Raw genomic sequence first — 24887 nt, forward strand, 5'->3', positions numbered from 1 at the left:
CTCGACGATTCACAAAAAATAAACTACGAAATTACGAGGGATTTAGCGATGTTCAAAATATTGAATAAACTAAAAGGCCCTTCTGAATCTCACGGGTCGTTGAAATGGAAGTGTAATTGGAAGTTTTCGAGCATGTAATTTGGCTACATCGTTCTTCGGGCGTTTCAGATGCAGCGTTCATACGCTTGCATTTCTTCCATGATGAGATCTTAAACGAACATCTTTTATCAATTACCATTCTGTATAAAAATTCATTTATTTAAAATAAAACAATGACTGACTATTAGAAGTATCATGGCACGATTTAATGTATTATTATTTCACTGGGGTGGTCGAGAGACATGAAAAAAGAGAGGTATGCATTTAATTGTGCGACGCGGCGAGAAAGAAACGCGTTCTACGGAAAATCCGGTTACCTTTCCAGACACGCGGAGAGCGCGTATAAAAAAGCATGAGGAGTCTCTCACGCGAGAAGAAATACCAATTTCCACGCACGCCACGAAATCACCTTATAATAACACGGAAGGGATTTTTCCCCCCCTGTTGTTCATCACGCCAACGTAATGATACGGAAGATTTCTTTTCCCGCGTTGGCAGTCCTCGCGCGAAGGATAAAAGAAATCGTGCCACCGACGTACAAGGAGATTATAATAGTCATTAGGCTATTTCGGACGTTACAAGGAAGAAGACGAGTAGGGAGAAAGGGAGGGGGAAGAATATAGGAAAGGAGAGGAAAGAGGGATCCGCTCTCTGGATGGACCACGGTTTTTTGTGCCTCTTGGGGGTTTATAGCGTCGACGGGGCACTTGTTACGGCAGTGGATGCACGTGTTCTAATGGATATGCCGGACGCGGATGAGAAAAAAAATGTGGCTTCTCTAGGCATAGGTTAGCGCGGAGGGATATCTAGGAGTCTCGACTTCGGAGGATAGACGAGATAGATGATGAGCTCGAGGCACGCAGGGCCGCATTCGATCACCGAGCCTGAGAAGCAGTTTCAAGAAACTCATTTATAAAATCATACACTTCCGAACGGAAAACCGTCTCGCTTAATTTTTCTTTAGAAGAAAACTACGGAAATAAAATTTTTAAACTTTGTCGAGGGCACTTACTAATCACGTAATTACTTCATAAGAATCTCTTATAAAAGAACCCTTCAAAATACAATTTGTTAATTTGTCTGTCCATATTTACAACTCAATAATTTTAGCAATACTTTTTAAAATTTTGCATAAAGACAATAATCGATCAGTAGTCAGAACTGTGTCAAATAATATTAAAAAACAATAAATTAGATATTTTATCTACTTCAAATTTAAAATTTATAAAAATATAATAACAACTTATAAAAATTTATAAAAATATTCTCATTATGTGTCTCTAGACATTATAAAAAATAAAGAGATTATATTAACAAATTAAATACTTAAACAAATCATACTTTGGACAATGAATTTCACTCATTGTCAGATAACTAATTATGAGAATTATAACGGAGCTTATAGAAAAGATAAGACTGCAGCCCTGCAAGAATAACGTTATCTGACGCAGAAATCTTCGAAGGGCCCACGTAGACTGGGGTCTACTCTTGTCTCTTTCTTTTTGTACGTTCTTTTCGCTTTCTCCTGCTGCTGCTGCTCTGACTCACCCTTGCACGTGTTCAATTTCAGCCCCTTTGAAAGCTCGTTCCTTATCCCACTGGTCAGGATCCTAGAGAATCCTCGCCGCCGGACCCGAATGAGGTCCTTTCTCGGCCAACCGCTCCGCCCACAGGACCCTTCGCGCACGAGAAAAGGATCGGGCCCCGACCAAAGAGACCCATCAAACTGCTCCTCCACGTGTACGTAAAAAAGATTCGGGAGGCACAAAGACGAAGGGGACGCCGTCGGCGATGGCCGTCGTCTCATCTTCGCGAAAAGTCATTGTCGCCTCTGACATACGAACGGCATTTTCGAATAATTGTTATCGTACATTGGCGATTCGGGGCGAGTCCAGACGGCGCGGCCGACCCAGAAGAACGTCATCGTGTCGATGAATGAATCGGGCGTCGAACGTTTTGTGGAGCGCCGATACTTAATAGACGCTGATTCGTGAGAAATCGCGCGAGACGATCAAAATTAAGCGCCGTCTTGCATCATGCGCAGATTTTCGTACATCCAGAAAAATTGTAAAGAATATTTTAGAAATAAATCGGAATGTATCTCTACTGTCAATTTTTATCGTATTGGATTAATAAATTAAAATTGTTAAAATTTCCTCCGTCTTTCATGTTTTAGAAGAAAATAATTTTAAATATAACATGAAATATTGTATAATTTCTAGATATCTTTAATTATGAAATCAATAGAATTTGGAGAAAAAAAGAGAGAAAGAGAGATATTATGCTTTTAATAGTGATGTACATTAATAGTGAGGATTGTGTTATCTAAATATTACTGGTTGTTACGAAATTTTATACGTATATTTATACAATATGCGCGTATTTGCTAAGCAACCCTCTTTACACAAAGTATTCTGTTTTTCATATCCTTTTTCACATGCATTTGATGCAGGATCTATCCATTACAATTTTCTATTTCTATGCCTTGCAAATACTATATGGATTTACTTACGAGCTTTGCGCATCTGCAATATCGTTATATCAGCGCTCGACTTCGCAAAAATAAAACGCACTCAATGAAACCGAATGTTACTCACGTCCGAACGCAACGCAGCGTCCAAAAAAAAAAAAAAAGGATCGTAAAACGCGAAACGGAAAAGGATCCACGAGCATCTCTTCTCCCGAAGAAAGACGAATCGAATAGACAGGATACCACGATGACACGGTCCACGCTAATCCAGTGATAGAAATCCTTAAGCTGCTACCGGTCATCCGGCGGCAGTGTAGGAGGGCGGCATAGAAAGGGAAGAAGGGAAATGTATAATTTATAATGATAATCCTTTAAGAATGGATCCGTGCCCCGGAGGCAGATTCACGGTCCTGCGATCTTCAATGCGACCTCTCTCCTTCCGACACTCTTCTTTCATCAGAACTCTCCCTCCGCTCCGAAAATTTTTTTTCTCCTTCACCCCCGGTCGGGTGAATCACACAAATCGATCGAGCATGCGGCAGTTTCGTCAGGATCTTGTGTTTACATAGGTGCAGGACTTGCGAGGAACAGCTGTTTATTTAGGGACATAATGGTGACTCGTAAATGGAAACAGATCTTTCCGAGCTCGACGCGCAAGACTTTGGAGAATCTTGAATCCTAAGATTCGATATATGGAAGGAAGGAATATCACCGTGCAGTCCTCCAAAAAGTTTGTCGAGACTCTCCAACTTGGTGTACCGAGTAATGTTTGATATTGATATTAGGATTTTCTCGTATTGATCTTAAAGCCTATTAAGTAGTTCATCATAAATGCGTTGATGTCTTTGTTGAAATTAACGTTTCGAAAAAGTTAAATTCTCTCAAGTTCTTAGCGAAATGTGATACGCGTAATTTTAATATTGCATAAGATTAATATTTTTTGCGATTAAAAAATTGAAGTAATCTTCAGATTACTATATATAAGAACTATATATAAGCAGAATACACGTACCATAACAATGTATAATAAAAAATGTGTAACAAAATATAATGCGAGGAAAATTCAATCTTTAGAAGCAAAGTTTTTTTTTGTAAGTCTAAAGCACATGTTAAATAAGATTTGCACCGACGATTCAGCATTGTACGAAAGCAACGAGTGAAAATTTCGAGGATGTCCCGAAGCAAAATTTATGCGTCGCGGATACGGTTGTCCGCAACCACACGAATCCTTCCCCTTTCTATGGCGTATCTAAGATGACGAAATTCGCCATTGAAAAATACGTGTCGGAGCATCACGCGAGAGAGTTAAGATGCGTCCTTTTAAAGGGAGACTTTCTCACAGCACAACCCCCCGAGAATGCACTCACCCACGTTAGATTCGCTTTTCAAGCGTCGCGGCAGGTCCTCGCATCCGGCAGGAGCGTCCTACTTTTACGCAAGACTTTAAAACGAGGGCCAAATCTATGTGGAAGATCGAGCAAGTTCGAACACGTCTCGTTTGCCGCTGCCACGTGAAGAAATTCGATCAAAGCGAGTGCCCTGAATGCTCCGTGCAGGTTTGAACCTGCACCGGCGGATGCAAGGATCTGCTGCAAGCATTTCGAGTTTATGTAACGCGTTACACAAAAAGAAATCTTTTCTTCTTGAAGCAGAAATCATTCCGCTTTTGAGTAGAATGGCGAAACGGATCTGTTCAAACTCGCGAAGGATCTGCTTAAAAAAAAAGTCTTTTCTTCGAGTTCTCATTCGAACAAAACTGGTTTCATATTTTCTAAAATTGCATCATTCTCTCGGGATTCCTAAAAGATTATTTTTCGACGTTTTATTCACATAATTGTCTTTAAAATGTAAATTGTATATTTAAAAAGCAGATCGAAAGCGATTGAAAGCAATCCACATAGATAGGTAATTTGACATAAGTATACGATCTCATATTTTTTTAAACATAAATATGTATATATGCTCTTAGAAATATTGTAGTCTTCTAAATTTTTCCCAGAAGATCCTTAAATTATTTAAGTTTATTGATAGAAATAGCGACGGTAGTTCGATATAAGTATATAATATGTCCCAGAATTTTTAAAAATCTATATCTATATCTATTTTCAAGATATCGTAGAGTTTACTGTTGAATTCAAATAGTCAAGATAACGAAATAATCAACAAGACTTGAGAGAGAAAAATCTCAAATTACACCAATGAAAAATATTGCACATTGCATGCAGTACGTCGGGTAAATAGTTCACCACAAATGATTTCGTCCTACCTCGCACCGTTAATCAGACATGTTCTGTTAAACCCTCTGATCCGTTAACCCAAAGAGCCAACCCTTTTACCTGCGAAGCCGCCGAAAGGAGTAGCGGAAACCCGCGCGAACAATACGGGAAAGGGTTTCCCTCCCGACAGGATACACCTGTGAAAGGGTTGAGTCGCGGGATAAAAGATCTCCGAGTCAAAGTTCAGGATGTTAGCGACAAGTGCAATAACTAAGACACTTACAATTAGTTGCTCGCGGACTGATTTTTCTGTTTTTCGGCGAAAATCTACGATACTGATGGTAATTTCAATCGCGCACCTGGTGTGCTTTGTGAAAACGGAGTAGAAAAAGGGCTGCGCAAACGGCAGCTGCGGAAACCGCGTTGCATATGCGCATCACCGTGCAGTCGGTGGTGCGCGCGACAGGTTTTCCCGGTGAGAAACGAGACGACGACGACGACTACGGCGGCGGCTATGACGACGACGAATCAACCCTTGAATCGTCTTGAATTCTCTTTCAATACGTTCGATTCGTTCTCGGCGCAAGATCGAAATGTCGCTTTTATGATTGCGTGCTGCGCGCACATGTGCCCCGATCGCGCGAGGGTGAGGGCGCCCTTTGTGCGTGCATTTGACCCTTTTTACCTGGATCACTCTCATCTCTCGGTTCTCGTTGTGACGCGAGAAGGGGACGAAGGGGAAAAATGACGAACAAACACCGGCCGGTGCTTACCCCGTACGGTGGCCCATTCAACGGTGTAAGATATGCATCTACGATCCCCAATGGACCCCGAAAATAACGAAATACAAACGGAGATTTTCGTGATTTTGAATAATATTGCATTCACACTCCCGTGGCCACCCTTAACCCCACCCGGTACCGCTTCAACGTTTCAATGGGATCGAAAGGGTCCTCTCGCGCGTCGCGGCCTTATGCGTCCAGCCCTTTTTATTCTGTCCACGGAAATTCCATGGACCGGTCCGAGGGGACAAAGGATTCCGCGTGGTTCGCTGACGGATGGACCAGCGAGTCGAGACGCATAAAGAATTTATCCGCGAAGGATGGATCGCTCGATCGTAAGAAAGCAGCGAAATACTGAACGACATCTTCAAATCTGTCGCGCAAATTTCAATTTTTACTTCGAAAAATAGACAATTCGCGAATTATCGTCTCTCATAAATTTCGCACATCTCGTGTCTCGAAATTTTTATAGTCACTAAACATTGAAGCGTTTTTCAGTTTTGCGATTAAAAACGCATTAATAGAGAGTACAACAACAAACGCATAAAATATAGCAAATAAAATGGATATGTACGGTTTGCTTGGAGTAATATTAAATTAAAAACAGCGCAACATGCTTAGCGCAAGGCTCGTATAAGAATATGTATACGGACTCACCAATACTGGTCGACACTCGAGCTGGTCGATCCGCTTCAGTCGTCCCGCGTTGCTGCTTCACCTGTGGCAGAAATTAGAGAAACGTTAATTCACAAAATAACAGTGCGTTTTATTGCATGGGTGATAAAACGCGCCCCGGTCGGCCGGCGCGGTCGCCGGATACAAAACGAAGGAAAATGCGGCAAATTATAATCGCGCGCGCACTTCAACGCGATCATTAAACGTTTCGTCGAAGACACGTCGAGCTTTATGAATTATATTGACGAGCGGTGAAAAAAAAGCTCGTTAGAAACCGCCGGGCGTCCCTCGGTAATTCGAGATGCAATTCGGCCCGATTACACATGGTGTGCCGCCTTAATAACTGAAATTTGTATCGACCCGCGACCGACACCCCCTAAAAAATATTTAATAAGCACCGAAAAAAGTGTAATAATCTGGGGTTACTATAAATTCACCCTGTTCGCCGCCAAGTGCCAAACAGCACCCGCTAGGCTGATGCGATCATTTGAAGTAACGAGTGCAATAAAATAATAAATAAGCTTTATACGACTTCCATACATCCCTAATTAGTTACAGTCCTTTTCAAAAATGTGACATTTTTTTCTTTATTTCTCTTTCTCTCTCCATAGATTTATTTATGTATATTTTTTTTAGTTACCGTATTCGTTAAGTAATAAATACACAAATTTTACTTATATATTTAACACAGTCATAAAATAGATTAAAAATATTATTATATGATTAAAATATTATATTACGTTTAAGTTTTATATTTAAGTGTCACGTTTAAAATTAGAAATAATAAAAATCCGTGACAAGTTATTCGAATCATTTGTACGGATTATTTTCAAGTATAAAAAGAAGAGTATTTTTACGAACTCCTTGCACGTGTTAAATTCAGTATACGCGAGACGAGAAATAAACTTCCAATCAAGATCTCTATCTAAAAATGGTATCTACTTGCCAAAAACGATATACCAGTCTCGTAGAGGCAAGAAATAAAAAAATGAATACGGTAGTCGTTGGGCTATTTTTCGCTCTGGGTACAAACAAGATATTCTCTTTTTTTTTACCATCTCCTCTTTTGTACCCTTGTCTGTCGTTCTCTATTCTTTTCTTATGTTGATTTATTTCTATAGATTAACAAATAAAGATAATATTGGCTGATTAAACCAATATCTAATAAGAAGATAACAATCCACACGAGCAAAAACAAAAGATTTGCAATTGTTTGCGATAGCTATCAAAACCATACAGCCTCTAATCATATTGTATCATATAACGTTAAATATGATCATCCGACTGACGATGAATTCTAAAGGCCATACTTAGCAAACTAGATATGAAATACACAGAATCAAACTAGATAAAACAGAACGTAAATGTTACGCGATAATTATCGCTGCATATATAGCATCGTGCAATTTGCATCGGACGGATTAACTTGTGGAATGCGCGTATAAGAGAATCAATGGCCTTCTCTCTTTTTTTCGCGCGCGCTCACGCGTAATGGTACCGATTTTAAGATCGAGATAACTCGCTGCATCAACCACGGATGCAGTTACCTTCGCCTGGAGAAATGAAGCGAGACGCGACTATCTTGGCACCGCACCGGCACGGCAGCTCGTTCGGATTTCGTCGTTCCACTTACAAACGATGCTATCGGGCATTAAAATCCGTGGAATGTTCTCGGTAAGATATTTTATTACCACTCTTAGAGTGTTTCATCGGTGAAATCATATCGCCTTTCAATTAGACGCACCATCGGTATAAGGGTAGATTAGGATCAAGTTTTCGGCTGGCCTTTAAATCTCGACAAAGCGTTTCCTAGTTTTTTTATTACCCTCCAAAACGACATTAGATTCAAACCAATTTGAGTTCAAATCGTATCGAATTACTTGCCAAAATATAAAAAGATTATAAAATTTTATATACAAACAGTAATATAATTATATGTAACCATGCCTCTAAATTAAATATGTATGTATCATATTGTATAATATAAAAAATAATTAAATTAAAAATTTGTCAAAATATTTTATCCTGGAAATTTGAAGTTGATTGAAAAATTACGTAATTGACGTCATAAAATTTCCATCAAGAAAAGATTCTCTTTAAATTTGCCACAGAATATTTCATTGAAAAAACATCCAGTGGTATCAGTTTTGCGCATTACGAAATACGAATATCTCGATATTGCACATTCTTCGTTTCGCCCCTGCAATCATCTCGCCAATTTATCCACAACCGACTCAATAAGCTGCAAAGGAAACCATTTATTAAAGTCCGCGAGAGAGCGAGCGAGCGAGCGAGCGAACGATCGCGGCCGAGTAACGTACGTCAGAAATTTTCAACAGAAACCAACCGGATTCACGGTGGGCGCTGCGCACAGGTCGAGTTATCTCGATCTCGAAATCGGCACGATTACACGCGAGTGCGCGAGGAGGAAGCAGAAAAAGAAGCAGAGGAAGGCGGAAAGCGGAGAAAGGGAGCGAGAGCGAGAGGAGCGCGGCGAGACGAGGATGCACTTCTGCTTGCACCTGCCGGTGACGTCAGAAGGGACTTCTTGTTTGGGCCTGCTCAGCCCCGGGGGTCACTACTACTGTTTTAAGTTGGCCTGCTCGTTTCTTCGCCTTCCCTTTTCCCTTCAACCTCACTCGGCCCTCCTTTTTCGCTTCTACCTGCTGCATCGTTGAACATGCGTGTACAAGTCAGGCTCGTTCATACGCGAGCGCAAAGAATGCCGCGGTCATTACTCATATATTAATTATATGCTAATGAAAATGTAGAATCGCGTTCGAGAACGCGACTTGATGAGCACTTCCATGGTCACGATCTCTAAGTCCGAGAATAAATGCAATTTTTTTGCCGAATAATTATCTTACGTGATTACATCATATATGTTCGGAGTAGAGATTATGAAATTCGTTTATAGCATTGTTAATTTTTTCTCTTACATAAAAAGAACAATATATATATATCTTGATATAAAAATAAGTAATTTATTTTACATTTATTCTCGCAAGTATACTCCGTTTCCAGATTAGTACCTAAAATAATATCAAGTTTTGTAATGTTCGATTTCTACTGTACGTGTGTGCGATAGCGCGTTACGGAATCGAAAAAGGATCCTATCTGTTCTATAGATGCTGTAATAAATAAACAAAAGAAACGCACGCGTGCATCCTCGAGCCATCTTTTAGAATTTAGATGCATTCCGCGACGCGCGTTCAGTCTGATTATTCAAGCGTACGCGGATCCTTTTTCTCGTCGGTTAATGACGCGATAAGCGATATTATCGCGTGGCAGACTGCCAGGGGTAGCGTTTTAATCAAGATCGTGTCATATCGCTCACCTCTAATGTTTGCCACGGCCGAACGTGAAGGGGATCGCACGCTTCACCTTTGGAATAACGTTTTATCTGATGGGACCCGCGACACTCGTCCCGCATGCGATTTGCATAATCTAATGCCCTCGTCGGAGGCGCGGAATAAATATAGGAATATGACGCGCCGTTTCTGCGAGATTCAAAGCGGCGCGTGTAATTTGCGTGATAATGGCTTCAGGTGCTACGTAATTTTTGACAAAAAGTAAGATTTTTCCATAACTTCAGCTATTTTAATGCAAACAAATTCTGATTCGATTCATATACATATGTTGTTAAATTTAAACGTATGCATGTATGGCCATCTTTTAATTCAAAAAGCTTTCCTTGCTTAAAAAAGAGTTGGAAAACGGTGACTCAAAATTAATTTTAAGAAACTTTACAATACCTACACAGTAAAATGGTTCAAGAAGATCAATAGAATAGATTTTTAGAATCTTGATATTTTTCAACATAAAAATTATCGCTGATGTACTTAGATATAAGTATATCAAATAAAAAACTTTCGAAATTGTCAAGTCAAATATCATTAACGCTTGAACTGCGGTGAGGAGCTTATGTCGCTAATTGGATCATAGGGATACGTTGTGCTCAAGGACCATAAACGCATCTTCGAAATTTGTCATGCCGCACGCGCCTGTGACTTTTCGTTTCGTTTGGGCGATATGTCAATATCGACGCCATAAAGCGGGTATAAATCTCCGGGACGAGAATACACGGTGCGACCGTTAAAATCCAGCGAAACGTTTCCAAATCGCTGGTGCCTCATAGCGAACGAGCAAAACGATCATGAATTATTAATTCCACGTGAAACGCCTCCGGGACGACGTGCACGCCCGCACGAAAACACGTGGGCGCGGCTTTAAATCAGGACACCGCGCGAACGGTCTCGAATTAATTAAAATTTGACGGTCGCATTAAGAACCGGTTGTAAGATCTATCCGATCCGGTGCGGCGTGAGGATCCTGCGAGACGAGAACGAGCGCTTCTTACCAAACGACTGCGAGGAGAGCGAGGGGAATGAGACAAGCGATCCCTGGGGACTGTTAGAACAGAACGTCCGCGGATCTGCTCGCAAACCGGTTTAAATCCGCGGTTAACAGGAAACGCGCGGAATTATCCGTTTCCTCAATTTTCATTAGAGAGCCGCCTGCTGCCTACGAGCTAGAGACGTTCGAGTTAGAGTCGTTATTGCGATTAAACCCGTTAGATTTAGTAGATCGACGAATACGACAATTATCTGTGAATATATTGTTTTATGTTACTTGGTTTTATATGTTAATTTTATGTGACCGGAAATAAGCGAGGCTCGAACGCCTCTGCGAGTTTATGTTAGTGTGCAGTACTCAGCATGCGATACACTCCATTGACTTGGCTACCACGTGGGTGAAACTGGTCGATCGATATGCTTAATGATCCACGACGCTTTTAAATTCGCCATTCGAAAGGTCGATGATTTTTCGGCTAAATGTGGAACGAGGCAAAAATCGAGGTTCGCGAGTTAAAAACGAAGGCGAAATGGCTATTAAATCGATAATATGATTGAATATTCAATAAACTTTCAAAGCATTTTAAATAGAAGAAAAGCTCACATCTAAATTGGAAATTATATATAGAAACTAACCGATATAATATACATATATACATATGTAAACGAATATTTTTATATTCAGTTAATTTAATTTCAATTTATACCAATAAATATAAATTAGAGACTGTATGTTAATATTAAATAAATCTGCAAAAAAACACTATATCAATAATTGATAGAAAATTGATCGTCACATTATATAAATATAATAACGAAGAAATGTTTACCATAATATCTGATGCAGAACTTGACTCTATATATCAATTTAATTTTTTAATCAAAAAATCTTCAAAAAAAATAGTTTGAAAAATTTCAAGATCGAAAAATGATACTCTAAAATAAAAGTAAATAAAGTAATCCTTGCAAATCATAAAAGGCTTACCGCAGTCGGCAGTTTCAGGCTCGTTTCACCTGCCTCAAGCTATATTTTCGAAATGCAAGTGAAAACAAATAATACCCCAATGTACCTGTCCTTCGAGGGGGCAAAGTTTGCCTACGGCATATGGCTATGGTGTGCCTGCCCAACTCGACAAGACCCTCCACAACTCGATTTTCACCCTCGATAGATTTCCATTGCTGTTCAGGTGCATCACCAAAACCGTCCCTAAACCGCCAGTGATTTTATGTTTAAGTCGGCACAAGTGGTGAATTTTTCCCTCCCCCCTTCCTCTCTGTAAAGTATTAATTATTTGCACCTCTCTCTATACACACAAGGAGACAATTGAGAAATTCTTTCAATATATATTTATTAACTGTATTATAGGCATTTATAGTCATAGATTTATCTATTTGGTGCTAACGTATCCATTAACTATTCACCTGATGCTCCGCATCATGAAACAGGTTGTAAAAAAAAGTCCCACCCGGTAAAAAAACTCGGCAATTCGTAGGGTGCGAGAGGTGAAGGAGAAAAAGTTCACCTCCCCACAAAACTTTCAGACTTTTTTATGACGGTACAGCTAATGGACGCAACGTGATCGTGTCATGAAGACAAGGGGCCGAGTTTCGAGATAACAAAAAATCCGGTCGGAGGCGTATTTAATAGCGGGGGTTACCGCACCTATCACGAGGCGTCTAGACGCTTCTCGGCTCTAAATCTCTCGTGCACAGTGGGGTAATGAAGGAAGCCGGGGTACGTTATTACCGCACGTTAATTACTATAACTTACCAGCTAGCTATACGCTAACCCTTTGGCTTAAAAATTCTCAGCAACGATCGTAGCTGGAATTGCTCTTTTTGAACTGAGGGAATCACTGATCTAACAAGTAAATGATTTGTGCAAAATTACTAAATACTTTAATTAAAATATATATTTAATAAAATGGTTCTAATATAATTTAGATAATAAATAAATTGTTATATAATATTTTATGATTATAACTTTACTTTTAACAAAAATTTAGAGATAATAAAAAATGTTAAAGTAATTAAAATATTTGCACTTGTCCAATTAAATTTTTATATAACAAATAAAAACTTTGCAATAGTTTTAATTTAAATTTTTACGTATAAAATTTTATAGAACTACCTTTCTTCACCCCCGCCTTCTGTAAAGAATCATGCTCGTATAGGATATAGAATTCTGAATTTCTGCATTGCAATCCACCTCGAGTCACGCTACTTTGCGTGCCGAAATTGAATACACAATCGATTGTATCTTACATGAGTTGATACAATAAACGTTTCGTGAATCTAACAATCGACTAAGTCCGTAATTAAACATTGAGCTTTCTTCGTTCATATAATTATCTCTATTATCGCTGATGTCGTGTACAACCGGTCAACTTATCCTCGAACCACATCAATTCCTATGCTATCAGCAAGACGCAACAAGTTGTATATTCTGTATTCAGCTGTAAAGCCGACGACAAAATCCGTCTCACCTCACGCAAGCTCGCGTGACGCGCACGAACGTGTTACGACAGGTTCGAACCAGTCTCGAAGGAGCAACACCACCCCCTTCATGCTGGAAATCTGGGCTCTATCCTAGAGAAAGAGACCCCTCTAGAAAACTTAAGAAATCGGAGTCACGCGGAACGAGAAAGCGAGGATCCACTATGTAGAAGGTCGAATGGGGGTGATCACGGGGGTGTGCGCGCACGTGTATGTGCATCACGAAGGGGCCCCTGCGAGCAGGGTGCTGCAAGGACCCGAGATAGGTGGTGGGCGATCGGGCGGCGAGGGCGGAGGAGGGAGAAGACCGGCAGATGGTCGGCGTGGACCCCGACGTGGGAAGCTCCGAATTCTCCGAGTTCCCACAGCCAGAGTGCACCTGCCTTCCCCACTCTGTTACCCCGTGCTGCCTGGGCCCGGCGGAGCTATATAAGGTCGGGGTTGCTCGTACTAAGGTACCATTCGCTCACTAGCCTCTCGCTCCAAAGCGACTTGCCCGAAAGCACATCCTTCGCTTTCAAGTTCTCTCCCGCCAAGTTCCTATCGAACGACAGTTCGTGCCACGTGTTCCGAGTTCCGACAGTTCGGAAGAAACCGGTTCAGTGTACCGTGGTTCGAAGGAGAACGCTCACAGAGAGAGATAGAGAGAGAGATAGCGAGAAAAAGAAAAGGAGAAAGAAGAAAGATGGCCGCTGCCACCACCATGAGCGAGCACACGCTGTTCGACTTCGAGCTCAACGACGTGTTCGAGAACGAGCTCAACGACAATCTCTACAACCTGAAGATGTCGGAGGACAAGGCCGTGAGCAGCCGCAAGAGCAGACGCAGCATTCTGAAGCCGCTGAAGCCACTGCTGCGAATGCTGAAGAAGCGCACCAGCAGTTACGCCAAGAGCAACAAGCGCCAGGAGGCCGTGCCTCAGGTGGGAATCTTCACCGAGGAGATCGAGAACCAGAACAACGCCAACGAGGCGCTGGAACGTAGACTCCTGCAGGAGCTACGGGACGCCGAGGAGGGAGCCGCCATCACCGTCTGCCTGGACGGACAGATGACCGTCGTGCCGGTTGTGCCTGGTCAGTGCTACGTGCCGGTGCATTTCGCCCACACTCATGCCGGCGACTTCTACTGGACGACTCTCAGCATGGCCGACAGAGACCTGTGCTACAAGGAACGCGCCTTCTCGCAGTATCAGCTTCCCGAGGTGCAAGTGGCGTGAGGTGTCGTAATCGAGAACGGCAGCATCTACCTCAAAGGCGAATCACCCGAGCTGATTACTCGAGATTCGCTGAACTTCCTCCCGCGGAAGCGTCCTCGAGGTCGAGGACTGACGCTGTCAATTGAATTGTGGGGTGACAGCTCAGATAAACATTTCAAAACTGTGATCGTTAGCTTATACTATGTAGATTTTAGCTCAATGACAATTGACTGAGAGGAGCATTCCTTGTAGATGTAAAATTAATACATCAAAGAGAAAGAGAGACGCATTATATATATATTTTTCTTTTTATATTACAGCGACACATTTGTCGCGTTTGTGATATTTGTACCTATTATATGTATACAAATTTATAGAGTGTTATTTCGACATTGTGATATTGGCTTTAATGTCAGCAAGTATCGCTGACACTTTCCTATCTGTCTTCCAATATGTTTGTTTGAAATAAATGTTACTCATAAGCAAATATACCTTGTGTCAATTAATCTTCCCCTTCACCTTAGTCTTAAGCAAATAATTTTAATAATAGTATAAAAATCTTAAATCTTTTTTATTCTTTTCAAATACATTTCTTTAAAGTTGTAAAGAGAAGAATTTATCGACAGAGCGTACACGAAAACAGCCCTTTAAATTCATCTGATTTCTTCAAAAATTCTCGCGTCAAAATATCAACAAAAACTCGAATATTACATTCATTAATTATAAAATTATTTTCAATCAAATTCTCTTTCAAAAAGATTTCTTTTGGAACTTTAATAAATTCAGCGATCTGAAAATGCTTTAAGAATTCCAAAGGCGGCTAACGCAAAAGTTTTGACCAAACACTTGGCATAAGTTCGAAGAAACGTCGGACAAAATTATTTCGTCCACAAAAAGCTAAGGGAGATTTTACGCGGGAAAACTTCCTCAAGGTAAGTGCACGAAGAGCTACGTATTTAAAAAGATAATTTAAAGAATCCTGCAAAAAAATTCCAAATTTATTTTTTCTAAATTTTGATTTAACCATTCACTATTAAACAGAGTCATTGTTGTTTTATAAATTAAATCTCAACGCCTTTAGTTAATATATGGCATGTAAGTTATAGAGTATAGAGCATAGAGAATAAAGATACGCGATATTAAACTTCTTTTATAATAAATTCGGAAATAGAAAAGAGACAAAAAACAGACAATAGTTCGTTGGATCGAAAATTCTGCACGAATACGATCGACATTATGCACACGTGTTGTCCATATGTGACAGACACATGTTCACTAGGGGTAGATAGAGTGCGAGCGAGTTCACATGATTTTCTACAGTGGACACAAGGGTGGAAAAAACCTCGACCCTTAAAAAGATAATAAAAGATACTAACGATAATCATTGCAGTACATCGGAGCATAACAGAATAATCGGAGGGGTGAATAATTTGCACACTATACGATAGAGCTAATTCAATTTTGTTTACTTAGAATAGAAACGCTCGATCGTGAAATGCTGATATCACCTGACACTACGATACTTTGTTAATAAAAATTAATAATCTATGTTATTTCAAATGAATAATAACGTGTTACTATATTATTAATATTCGAATAAAAAAAAAGTATAATATATGCACAATTTTTTTATATATTTATTATTTTATATTATACATTTATTTATATTTTATATTTATTATACTTATTACTTTATATTTATTATTTTATGTACTTATCTAATTTATACTTTTATAAAAAATAAATTCCTTTAATATAAGCAGTACATCCGTTAATTACGTAATATAACATAATATAACATATTAACATTGATACTACTTTTTTTTTAATTTAAAGCTTATGTTATCTTTTTTAATTTAATTTAAAAATCAATAAAGAGACACCGCAAAATTATTAAAATAAACTTGTAAAATAAATGTTTACTTTATTTATTTAATTTACATATTGACGAAAATTGATTGAACGATTATTCAGCGAACAAAGTAACTTATATGTAAAAACAAATTATTTGCAGTCTTCCCTTGATATTGGGGTACATAGGTGTCAGCCTGTAGGGAAGGCAACCCTTCGGACAACCCCGCATTAGATGCAAGCTTGCAGCCCCGCATTGGCAGGGGCTTAAGCTTTCTTTAGCATACGCTTTTACTTAAAGGAGGTCAAGCACGACATGGCGACATTGTAAAATAACTTTGTAAGAAGGCCCGCCCGGAATGTATCAATTACGTGAATTATTTTCATCGGCATCGCGACATCGCGTCGATTAAATAAATTAATTCATTATCTTGTTACACTTGCTCCCCCTTTCCCTCCAGCCATACCACGTTCTCTCACCTCATTTACGGTCGTCTCACGGCTATCCGGACCGTGTAAATTGGTCGGAACGAGTATGTCGCAACCGTTCGATAACCCTTTTTCGTAATTACAGTGATTAAAATGTTCGCCCAGGAATTCAGTCTTGCCGAATAATGTCCACACGGTGGGAACACCTCGACTTGCACTCGTTCGAGACACTAATGGCAGAGAGATATTCGTGAATTTACGGAAGAATTCGTGTTATACGATGATATCTCAAACGTCAATCCGTCCGTATGTATGATTACAGTCAAGATTTATAAAATCCTATACAAGCAAGTTAAGTTTATTTTACCAACAAAAAAGCAATCTACAGGAAAAAATGAAATTGTAAAAAATTTGCAAAATATGTATATCCGCGAAGAACACTTCGTGCGATGTAAAAATTAAAATACAAGCAAATAATTAGTCTCGTTAAATTATTTTGATTAAAAAATAAAATGTTAGAATATATATATATAGTAGGACGAGAAACGGTTGCGATAGCGATTAATAAATGCGACATGAAGAATCGTATTTTCATCTCCGCATGGGAAAACGACCTGTTTAATACTTTCTTTTATCACGTCACTTTCTCGTTGGTAATCTGCGTGTCGGAAAAAAATAACCAGAAAAAGAGCCGGAATAGGTAGTTAGCTTTACTTTTTTTGAAAGTCACATAACCGCGGAAATTATATTTGTCGTACGCAAGAACATAGCATTTTCGAATCCATTATAATATCATTAGAACCAATTACAAAACAAAATAAGATATATACACGGGCAGATAATAACTAGCATCTCAATCAACATGAAAGATAATGATTAATTTTCTGCATTTCTATTTACAATCCTTCGATGTTAATTAAAATATTCAAGAAGATAGGAGGTGATTTGCAAATTAAGTAACTTTATCATTATCATATATATGTGTAAAGAATGCAAGAATGATAAGAGATACTGCGAGAGGACAAAGCACTGTTTGCTGGTAGCAAAAGTAATAAACCGGTTGCATATATGTCGGCACGACAGAACCAAACGATTCATTGGCGAACAATCGTCGCTACTTTCTCGGTTGACATTTCTCAAAGCGAGGGAAAAAAAATACGTGTCGTGCGGAATCGGCCACCACTTCCTCCCGCGTACGGCCGATAGTCGTCGTCCTTTACTGTCCCCCGCGGAGTGAATGGCGCAGCGCCGCGTCACACCTCCCTCCTCGTCGCGGTGACCCGCTCGTGCCAGCGGAACGCTCGCTCGCGCTACTCGCTCATTCCCACGGCCCCGATATCGCTGCATTAATGCGAGCCGGCGCACACGCGCGCGCACGCACGCGATCTCCCTCGTGCGCGCGTGTCAAGCCGGGATCCTGATATCGAGTGAGCGAAAGCGAACGAATACGAATGAACAACTCGCTTCAACAAGTGCAAACAGAATTACTCAAGCAACTCCAGCAAATTGCTCATTCGTTGTTCGCGCTCGTTTAGTCTGGTTCCAGTTTCACGTGCACTGGACAATCGCACATGCGCAACGCTCTTTCGCGCGCGTTTCCAATTACTCCCCGCGACACGTATTTATCATCAAAATCTAAAAATTTGACTATTAAAAATAACAAGAAAGTACAACTCTTAGATTTGTACTTATAGCCATTACATGTATCGATCGTATCGACAAAATGTATCAATACTAAGAATAAAATTTGTATCTTGATAGACGGTCATATTTGGAGATCAACTGAGAGTATACTCAATTAATTGTGAAAAAATTCGTAAAATCTGATAACTTTAATGTATTATTGAATTGTTATGAAACACTCCGCAACTTTATGTATGCAAATTATTAAAATTCTCTCTTAAATTATTAAATATTTTTGTTTCAAAATACAAAGTTAAGCTATCACTAACTAATTGTAAATATAAATAGGCTATAAAGAATTAGAATATAAAACTGGCCATTATCTTAAATTAAAATAAAAAAAGGTCATCTGTCACTCACTGACACGATGCGCAGCAGGGGAATCATAAATATAGCCGAATTACAGTAACGACCAAAATAATTAATATTTACACAATAATAATTAATATTTACAGAATAATTCTTACGTGCATTACGTAATTATAAATAATTATAAATATTTATTAAATAATATTTGTAATTATAAATAATTTAGATAAATTTAGAATTTAAATAATAATTTTACTCACCTACAACTGCTCCATCATTGCCCGATGCCTCCTAAGCCTCCTCGTCTCCTCAGATTTGTTGCACTAACACAATATTCACTCGCGAAGGTACGATCACACGCCAATTAATCATCAAAATACGATCATTGCATTACACTTTAAACGACGTTCCAGACGTTCTCGCGTTAGATTCGCACGATGTGCATTTTATTCTACCGTAACGAAAGAACAAGACGAGAAAAGTACGATTACACAAAGTTACGATACGCTGCTTCTTTATTGCTGTTTTTAGAATTAACGAGAATGAGCAGCCTACATTCGTATAAACAAAAAATTTTAAGTCCAATATATCCGATTAAAACATCTTCAAAGAGACAATTACCGCGTAAATACCACGTAACAATAATTTCCATCCTAATTCAAATGGACAAAGCAGAGCAATAATGCTTCGATAAATAGCCGTCGTCTTGATACAACGATTTATAAGTCCGCTATCGTCAGAACTAACTCATCGCATGAGTTGATAATCGCTAATTGTTCGTGGGGGACAATCACATTTTCTTCTAACAGCTGTCACGATCGCGTTTCGAATAATGTAACGACGATACACTACTTGCCGGCTTTAGTTTCGATCGTACGAATAACGTAAGGTAATAGCGCGAAAACGACAGTATGCTATACGCCGAGTGTCAAATTTCAGCTAGTTTAGTTCGTCACCCCGAAAATATTCAAATATCTTAAAACGATTATTAACTAGTGATTGAAGGTATCACACAGCCTTTCTTGAATCAAATCGCAAATGGCAATTTAATCCGACGTATTATTATTCCACTCTCTGTCCGAAAATACAATAAGCGAATTATTGAAAAAGGCGAGGCACGATGCGAGACGTACATAGATATTCAAGTCTAATTATAAGCAGCATTAAAGAAATGATCGTCGACCGTAAATATCGTACAGCAGCAATGCATGTAGAATTCCTATTTTTCATCGATCTCTATTTCGAATGTATAAATTACGAAAAATATCAGCTGAAATAATAGTCGCCTCGATATGCTTGCGAGTCTGTCATCGCGAAACCCGACGACTAATTGTACTAAATTATGACCGTGAAATATTAATATAGGAAATAATTGTACTTCCTCTCTTGTCACGTTCGCGTTTCGATAGATAATGCGACGACACGCGGAGCGGATCGCGGTACTACCTGCCTGCTTGCATCTCGACGCTCGAATGGAAGGGCGGCGACCTTGCGTAAACACATCGCACTCGCGCCACAATAATAATCTCCCCCCCCCCCCCAAGGCCGCATTCCGATAGAATCGTTATCGTTTCGAAATATTCAATGTATTATAAAAACAAAATTACACCGAGCATCTATATACGAGCAGAATACGGACCTAAAATACGTACTCGTTGATAATGGTTCTTAATTTAAATGTTCATAGACGTCTCACCAAAGTAAAAAAAATGTCATAAGCGTTACATAATTAATATAATTTTTTATAATCAATAAAATAAAGTTTCAAACAAACATCTCGAAAGCCGAACTGATTAACTTCTTATAAATTTTAGTACCAAAACACATGGTTGATTTATAACTTCGTCAATTTTCATTACTTTTTCCACAGAGTTCGTCAGTTTGACTTCTGAGAGACTTGATTAATCAACATTCTACGCTTATTATCTAATTATATTATCAACATCTTCACCGATAATTCTTTAAGTAATACTGCCTGAAAATTAAGTTACAAAATATCTTTAAATTGCAAAGAAATTAATCAAGGCAAAAAATTATGAAATTCCATCCGTAATTGAGAATAACTCAATCATCATTAGCTTTAACCATACATTTTTATCTAATAAGATAGATAACTATCAATAAATAGATCATATATCATGACTAAAGAATCTGGTAATGATTCACGAAATTTATCTAACATCTATGCGTGAATTGGCACTCACTCTAAATCTGTCAATAATTACGCAAAGGAAAGGAACACACGCCAGTTTTAGTTGCCAAGAGAACCCCGCTGCCGGCGAGCGAACGGCAGCGGCGAAAAAAGAGCGCTTCTTTCGCGACTGGATGAGGAGGCGAAAGGGAGCAGGAATGAAATTGGCTCGTGACTAATGCCGTTCGTCATGGATGATCGCGGAGCGTGCTTGCGCCATTCCCGTGCCAATCCCGCGACGCCATTCACAGGAAAAGAAAAGGAAGACTCGAATTGTCCCCTCGGCGCGTACGCGACCTCTTCGAGCCGAACGAGCACGTCGCAAGACCTCTTTAGAACGGCGAAAGCAATTGAAATAGACGACTGTTGCATAACGATGCATCAATAATAGCGCGATCGATCAATGACGCGCGATTTGCGAAGTGCGAATAATTAATTACCGAGGAAACCGTTGTACACAATTCAGTGACCTACCGTCAAGTAACGATTACGAAACCAATATGATCTCAGCGTGTGCTGAAATTGTCGAAGTTACAAGCGCGAAAAAATGTACTTTACGTCAATTATTAAAAAATAATTAAATTATTGACAATTATTGATATTATCTCCACTATCGCGAATAAGATATTAATTCAGCATATTTTTATTAAAATGATGTTTATCTTTTTTAAAAACTTGATCCAAAATTATATTCTGTCTAACAACATCTCGCCACCCGTGTGGAATAAAACTTAAAAGCAAAGACGTCATTAACTTATCGCGACTTGCTTCGTTTATATTTAATTAGCTTTAACATATTTAATTTAAAAACATTGGTTTTTTACATTTTCTGATATCCTTGCCAGTTTTTGTGAAATAGTTAACGAACGTAAATGAAGATTAAAAATCTTCTGTGACAGCAAAGTAATCATGCTGAATGCCTGTCTCCAATAATCCGAGATAGAAAGGTAGATAGGAGAATCTCATTCCTGATTACTTATCGTTAGCGCGAATTAGCATACGTCAAAAACACATTAATAGGATTACCTTATGCCAAAGTGAAGAAACCGGTAACATATTCGTGAATTCTAGCATTGAAAACGATTGCTCAACCATTAATTTGGAATATACGTGAAACATAATCCTTCTGCATTTGATGATCGTGCACATCAAGCGTGTGATTCGACATTAATCTATATATACGATAATCTAATTATTAAAATGTAAAAGAGATATAATTAGAAATCTTGACTTATAAGAATATATATGAAATAGAAGAGTTACGAAAGAAATGGAAAAAGGAGTCTTTTCGCAATATACAATAAACGGTAATTTTTATATTAAACATCCCGAAAAAAAGAGATCGTTTTCAAGAAAATCATTTAAAAAAAAAAGAGTAATTTTATTATATATATCTATTGAAAATTCCTTTCCAATTTTCAGGATAATTAGCAATATTTTCAGGCAATTTCCATCTCTGCAAATTGTCAAGAACGATTAACAGTTCAGATATTCGCTCGCCGATGTGATTAAGGGCTAACAGGAAGCCCATATCTCAAGGTTACCACTCGATATATCATTTTCGCACAGCACCGACGCAACATAATATAATGTGATAGATGAAGGCGTGCAACGCGAGATGTAGTCGACGATTAACCCCGCGCTCCAATATGGAATGGAAACGATAGAAACCACGAGTCGGACATATCTTTTACACACGGTCGTAAATTTATGTGCTCTCTTGCCGCGCTATGGTCTACACCAAAATTTAAGGAGACCTACGTACAAAAGCAATCACGTTCGTGACATACAAACTCGCGTAATTAAAACCGCGTGACGACCGCTAATGATTAAGCCATATTTATCAATGACGTCAAACGCAAGGAAATACGTCGAAATTTTTGTAACATATATATTGTTTTCGTGCGAGCAGAAGCCGGACTTAAAGAAAAGTGTAAATCGCAGAAACGGTCAGATCAAACAAAACAGATCGAGATCCTTTCAGTTAATTTTCAAAAGTATAAAGAGCTGATTAATAATAATTCAAGAGCTAATTAATGCTATGTACAACGCTATGTACAGCGCGTGCATACATAATTTTCTTAATTCTGATAAAGATTCAATTTTGCAACAAGCTCGAATGCGCGAGATCAATGATACATTACGTAATCTCTCATGTGAAATGCGTCAGGCAATATTTACGCATACACGTGCCTTCACCATAGCGCGCGTGTGGTTAGATGCAAATTAGATTCGCGCCATCCTGTTGATCGCCGTCTCGAACGCATTAATTAACGCGCTTGTTCTGAGGAAGCTAGACGAGCTCGCGGACGGACTTGATTATCACCTTATATCCTCCCAACGTTTAAGAGGATTACCGGATGCCAAAGATTTCAATACTGCGGGCGCGTAATCATATGCTTCGAGATTTCTACGATTAAATCTTTCTATCGGGCCAGCATGATTCTCTCACAACTTGTCAGTATCATATTAATATTCAGTTCCCTCTGCTATTTACTTAAAATGTTGCAGCAGACATCATAACGAATATCTATAATGATGCCGCGTTGATATGTTGCATTAATATGTATTTATATCAACGAGATATCAGATATCATATATAGTGTATATCTGACATCTTTAATATTTTTATGCAAAATTGCTAATTAAAACAATATGTATAAATACAATTTATTTTTCCATTAATTTAACACGTGGCTTTATCTCTGTATTTATTCACCTCTCGACAACATACTTCTCCGCAAAAATCTATAATAAAGAACGGCCCTGTTTTCATATTCAATTATCGAGGAATATCAAGAATTCGATCACGCAATTTCAATTGGGCAACACGCTCGTACGCGTCGTACACACACGCGCGCGCTTACAACGTTCATTAACGCACTGTGTGAAAAATCGCGGCTTTCGGGGAATAATTACTTATAACACTCGACGTGATGTGTCATTAAGTATGGAGACGAATTAATGTCGAGTCAATTTAAAACGTGATTGCAGTTTGAATTGGGTACCACCTGGATGTTGTTTACCGCAAAATGCGATTTTGAAAAATCGAGGTTAATCGTGCACGTTTAGTAATTGCATCCCGTCGCGCGGCATGCATCAAAATCGTATGCATCTCGAACGGACGTCTTTTAATTCGCAATTACAATCGATTGAGTCGATACCATCTACTGCTGCGTCCTTAATCCATAAATATGAAAGTTGTCTTGTATTAATCAACCGTCTCGCGCCGATCGCGTCACGAGGATCATTTGTCGAATTTATCTCGTGCTCCGTCGGAGATTAGAACAATGTTATAAAACATAATATAATTATTGTATAATACATAAGCACGCGTATGTAAGACTGAAACATATTCGACGGATATCATACTTCATGACATAAAATCAAAGATAGAATCTACATTAGACTTAGAGTCCATGCATAGTTAATTAGTAATTACGTTCTCCCCTTACAAAAACATTAATAAAATATGAAAAAAATAAAGCAAATAAGACATTATTTAGAAAAATTATGCTGCCTGAGATTTTTCTAACTCTTCGCACACGTAATCTTTTTTATGTATTGAGCTCATATATCGTTTGATATAGCATAGAAACAATCGCCGTTGCTCCGTTTTATGCCCGCGACTGTCAAGACCTTGGCTTCGGATTTTTTGAAAATAGTAGATGGCGCACCTGGCAACTCGTGCGTTCTAGAAAAAACGACAATTTTTATGCTCCCGTTGCGTCTTTGTTCCATGCAAAACTCGACGCTCGGTGCAGAGTGGCTGTTACACAGTATCGCTAACCGTCGCGTTAACTATAGAACTTTGCGCCGTTGCGAATGCAGCAAGCCGCCGTAAAAGTAATCGAGCCTTTGGCAAGGATAATGGCACCTCGTCTTTCATGCTTCTCCTTTCCTTCGACAATGTAACCGAGTGTACGATCAAGATAACAAGGTTATCACATTTCCGAAAAAAACATTTTACATCATTCGATTGCTTGTGCAAATTGGATATGAGCAGATATGATAAAATATGCGATATGACAGGAAAGATATTTTTAGCGTCATCTCAATTTCTCAATCCAAGATTACAATTTGCATATTCCAGTAAACAAATTAACACGAAGCATTCCGCACAATATTTATAGTCT

The 24887-nt window shown here is 38.9% G+C and overlaps 2 protein-coding genes across 5 annotated transcripts in view; one reads left to right on the plus strand and one right to left on the minus strand.

Moving 5' to 3' along the window:
• The window catches only part of LOC139816615 (tubulin monoglutamylase TTLL4), a 146703-nt gene that overhangs the window by 83947 nt on the left and 37869 nt on the right, over positions 1-24887 (minus strand). For 3 of the 4 annotated variants that reach the window (XM_071784233.1, XM_071784231.1, XM_071784232.1), the window contains exon 3: positions 6225-6285. The gene's annotated coding sequence lies outside the window, so the exon portion shown is untranslated. Of the gene's footprint in view, positions 1-6220; positions 6286-24887 lie in introns of all 4 variants that reach the window. The other variant, XM_071784234.1, reaches the window with a different exon arrangement.
• Positions 13573-14726, plus strand: LOC139816629 (uncharacterized). Its single transcript, XM_071784256.1, has one exon. The coding sequence runs from the start codon at positions 13779-13781 to the stop codon at positions 14307-14309; it is 531 nt and encodes a 176-aa protein (XP_071640357.1). The 5' UTR covers positions 13573-13778; the 3' UTR covers positions 14310-14726.

This window comes from Temnothorax longispinosus, chromosome 7 (genome assembly GCF_030848805.1).
Source record: "Temnothorax longispinosus isolate EJ_2023e chromosome 7, Tlon_JGU_v1, whole genome shotgun sequence".
Taxonomy (NCBI): Eukaryota; Metazoa; Arthropoda; class Insecta; order Hymenoptera; family Formicidae; genus Temnothorax; species Temnothorax longispinosus.

What these genes read in the sequence shown, in the direction of transcription:
- LOC139816629 (XM_071784256.1), top strand. Translation starts at nt 13,779, where the DNA reads ATGGCCGCTGCCACCACCATGAGCGAGCACACGCTGTTCGACTTCGAG.